General features: G+C 42.1%; 1 protein-coding gene across 1 annotated transcript in view; it reads left to right on the top strand.

Moving 5' to 3' along the window:
* Positions 1–1205: 1205 nt before the first annotated feature.
* LOC103522878 (extensin-like) overlaps positions 1206–4210 on the top strand; it is a 12444-nt gene continuing 9439 nt past the window's right edge. The window contains exons 1-2 of the mRNA XM_008487965.2: positions 1206–1265; positions 3238–3778. Coding sequence (XP_008486187.1) covers positions 1206–1265; positions 3238–3778 — 601 coding nt within the window. The remainder of the gene's footprint in view (positions 1266–3237; positions 3779–4210) is intronic.

The following is a 4210-nucleotide window of genomic DNA, read 5'->3' as shown; positions in this document are numbered from 1 at the left end:
AAGACGAAATAAGATCAAGTGTGGGACTTGTGTGACTACAATATTTATGTTTGAGCCAATAAAAGAAGAAATTGGCAAAAGAAGCTGGCTCCACGTGTATATTTGGGGTCGAGATAAAGAAATGGTTGTAAACTGGGGAGCCCAAAAAAAAATGATCTTAAATGGGAAAAACTTGCAACATCCAACCAAGTTGGGGACACTTTGCGTGTTGTGGTTGGGACAAAGCTAAAAGCTTTTTTCTGCCAGTTAGATTTTTTTAGCAGGTAATTAGTAAAAAGCAAAGTGGACGACTGTGGGTTACCAGGAAGAAAATTAATCTTTTTATCAGGTAGAATTTAGGAAACTTTCTTACCTTTGCGTACATGTGGTTGAGGGTGTTTGGTTCGTGCTGTGCTGAGAACCAAGGTAGAACTGATACCCTACTGAGCCCTCAATCAAAAGTATTTCATACCCGCCAGAGCAAATGCGACTAAAAGCACAATATTTCCACCCTTAGATAATGCCAATGTAGGTGGGAGCCTAGTGGTGGGGACTTTACAGGGTTTGCCCTCTACGTTTCGCAAGTTCAATGCCACTGGTGTACTTGCTTGTTTTGACCTCCCTTTTCTTAGCCCTGGCAGCACAACAATCAGCAAGCCGAGAGCCGTAACAGCGCACAACCGAAAAATTAAGAGCCTAAACCAATTTCATGTGCGTATGTAAGCTTTTTATTTATTTTATTTATTGTATTTTTAGATATAATAGCGCCTTTTGGCAACGGTCTATTTACAGGAGTTTTTATTAATATCAATATAAGGGACATACAGTATACTTAAGATTTAAATATAGTAAGTTAAGTAAGTAAGTAAGTAAGTAGGGAATTCGCCGTATTTATAAGGGCCTCTAATTAAAATATTAACCGTAATAAAAACGCCGTGACGCTGCCCCAACTTTTGCAAACAATCCGAAGACCTAATTGTCTAATCGAATTATTTTCAGTTTCGAATACTGTCGTATCGGGTGAGATAATAGCTAGCGATTTTGCTAAAGTTAAAGGCAGCCATTTCTATAGAAGTTATTCCAAAGCGATGTCCTTTCTAAAATATTCGCGTCATCATGAAACACCATGGCAGGTTCATTCAGGCCTAGTGCTCCTCCAGCGACGCAGGTACCAAGTTACGCATAGAGTCTGAAATTTCTCAAACAAAGGAAATCTCCCTCAAATGATGGAAGTTGATGATGCTCTCAGTGCCAATGGATTCTACCACTCTACAACCTGTTTCAAAGTAAAGGAAAAGCCAGCCAGTAGCTTAGTTGGTTAGTGCGTCTGCCTTGTAAGCGCGTAGGCCAGACGCATCTACTCAACTTAAGCTAACTGGGCTGGCTTTTCCTTTACCTTTGAACAACAGGGTTGTAGAGTGTAGAAATCATTGGCACTGAGCATCAGCTTCCAGAATTTGAGAGATTTCCTTTGATTTGAGAAAAATTTCAGACTTCTATGCTAAACTGGGTAACCTGCGTCCTGAGGAGCACTAGCTGATATGAATCCTGCCATGTGTTTCATGTGGACCGAATATTTTTTAGAGACATCCTTTGGAATAACTTCTGATAGACATGGCTCCTTACTTCAGCAAAAATCGCTACCGATTACCACCCGATATCGACAGTTCGATATAAAACTGACATATATATTTCGAAGAATAGGTCGGATGTTCAAAAGTGCAGCGCACGCGTTTTATTACCGGTTAATTATTTATTAGAGCCCTTAGTAAATACCATTCCTACTGTACTTACTTACTTACTTAACTTACTATATTTTAAATCTTAAGTATACTTATGTCTTATATTATATTATAAAAAACTCTGTGAAATAGGACCTTGCCAAAAGGCCTATTATAGTCTTAAAAATAAATAAATAAAATAAATAAAAAACTCTACATAACATGAATTTGGTCTTAGCTCTTAATTTTTCGGTTTCGCTGTTACGGCTCTCGGCCTTGCTGAGTTGGTCTCCAGCTAAGAAAGGAATTTCACAACCAAACAAGTACACAAGTGGACATTGAATTTCGAAACTAGAGCAACAACTTGAAAGTCACACTAGGCTCCACCGTACATTGGCATTATCTTAAGGGTGAAATATTGCTTTTAGGATCGCATTGTGCGCGGTCTGCGCTGTATAAATACTTACTTTTGATCTGAGCTCAGGTACGGTATCAGTTCGTTACCTTGTTCTCAGCAACGCACACACCAAACACCTCAACCAACATGTACGCAAAGGTAAAGAAAGTCCTCTCCGTAGAATCTCTACCCTCGTAAAAAGATTAGTCTTCTCTTCTGGTAACCACAGTGTCCACTTTGCTTTGTTACTATAGCCCTGCTAAAAAAACTCTAACTGCAGGAAAAAAGTTTTTAGTTTGTCAACCCAAGAAAGCACCCAAAGTTGCTCCCAACTTGGTTGAATTTTCAAGTTTCTTCCATTTAAATCTTGCTCCATTTACAAACATTTCTTTATTCTCGACCCAATGCATAGCGTGGGCACATTCTTTTCAAATTTCTTTTTACTTGCTCACATTACAATATTTAGTCAAAGTCGACAGCTTCGATCTATTTCTTCGGTCTATCTATAATAACCAAATGTCAAGAGTCACATGGGTGATTAGGAGGGTTGCACTGCAACACCCGTGGACAATTTATGTGTCTAATCAGTGGGAAACTGCAACTCTGAAGAAATTTATAGAGTAATCGAATTGAACCGAATTGTCTCAGTACTGTTCTATTTGGCCAAATCCCGAACCGCGCTTTGTGCATTTGTTTTCTAGTTAATACAGGTCAAGTAAGGGCCTAGATAAAGTTTTGAATTTACGAGATCCCTTTTACTGTTTGCTGGTATCACGCTCATCAGATGCATAATTTGTTTGTAAGTAATTATACAGTACAGCTTATCAACCAACTCATATTCCCACTCTGTTGAGCTGACACGCACTGCTGTCGTGCACATTCGATTGCTGATTCTAATGAACTCCCGTAGGAGTGTTCGTCATTGGTGGCATTTCAGACTTGTGAGACAGTGAGTGTTCTTTGAGTCTCAGTAGGATTCCTCGCTTATAGAGCTTGGTATCAATGCTGTCACTGGACTTTGTGTAATACAGCTACATTATCCAAATGATCCGATACTGTTTCAAGTCTTCGAATGGAGAACATACCACTTAGCGCCTCGGCATAGGGCCGGAAGATCGCTGGTCATAAGTGACATCGCAGCTTAAGGCTGCGTCGTTCGGCTGCGCTGCCCCCCAGTCCCCCGCCCCTGCACCTGCCTACCATGCACCCCCACCCCCTCCACCCCCAGCATACCACGCCCCTGCACCAGCCTACAAACCATCCTACAAGCCTGAATACCCAGAAGCCCCAGCCAAGTACGAATTTGCCTATGATGTAGCTGACTCTTACACCGGTGACTACCACAGTCAACAAGAATCCAGAGACGGTGACTACGTCAAGGGATACTACAGTCTGGTCGAAGCTGACGGCACCAAGAGAGTTGTCGAATACAGCGATGACGGTTACGGTTTCAACGCTGTCGTCAAGAAGGAAGGTTCCCCATCTTACAAGCCCGCCCCTCCTCCAGCTTACAAACCAGCCCCAGCCCCAGCTTACGCCCCACCCCCACCACCAGCTTACGCCCCAGCTCCAGCCTACGCTCCACCCCCACCAAGGTTGAAATACAAGCCAGCCCCCGCTTACACACCCGCTCCACCCCCCGCCCCCCGCCCCCACCCCCCCATCTGGCTTACAAAACCAGGCCCCACCCCCAGCTTACGCCCCCACCTCCACCCACCAGCTTACCCAGACCACCCGCCCCAGCTCCAAAGATACTAAGGCTACCTGACCCGAACGAAAAGTAAAACCAATATCGATATTCATCCCAAGTTCAGTCTGTACGATAGTACCCCATGTTCTGTTACAATGTTTGAGTTACCTTCCTCTATTATTTATTACCTTATAAATTATTTATTGTATATTATAAATAAAGGAAAATGTTACAAGTTTCTGGAAAACGGTTTTGAATTGCTAAAAGTTCTTACTTGTAGTTTGGCTGACAAAACTGTGTTCACAATTTTAGGAGCGCCAAAGCTGTATCAAGGATATCTGATTTTTGTTACTTTCTAAACTTGCTCAGTCTCATTCTTTAGATCATACCGAACTACACACTAAAATTCATAAGATGTCTGAC

Source organism: Diaphorina citri, unplaced genomic scaffold (assembly GCF_000475195.1).
Source record: "Diaphorina citri unplaced genomic scaffold, Diaci psyllid genome assembly version 1.1 scaffold12289, whole genome shotgun sequence".
NCBI classification, from domain to species: domain Eukaryota; kingdom Metazoa; phylum Arthropoda; class Insecta; order Hemiptera; family Psyllidae; genus Diaphorina; species Diaphorina citri.
The sequence above is the reverse complement of the archived record's forward strand: the minus strand, read 5'-3'. Positions and strand labels throughout refer to the sequence as shown.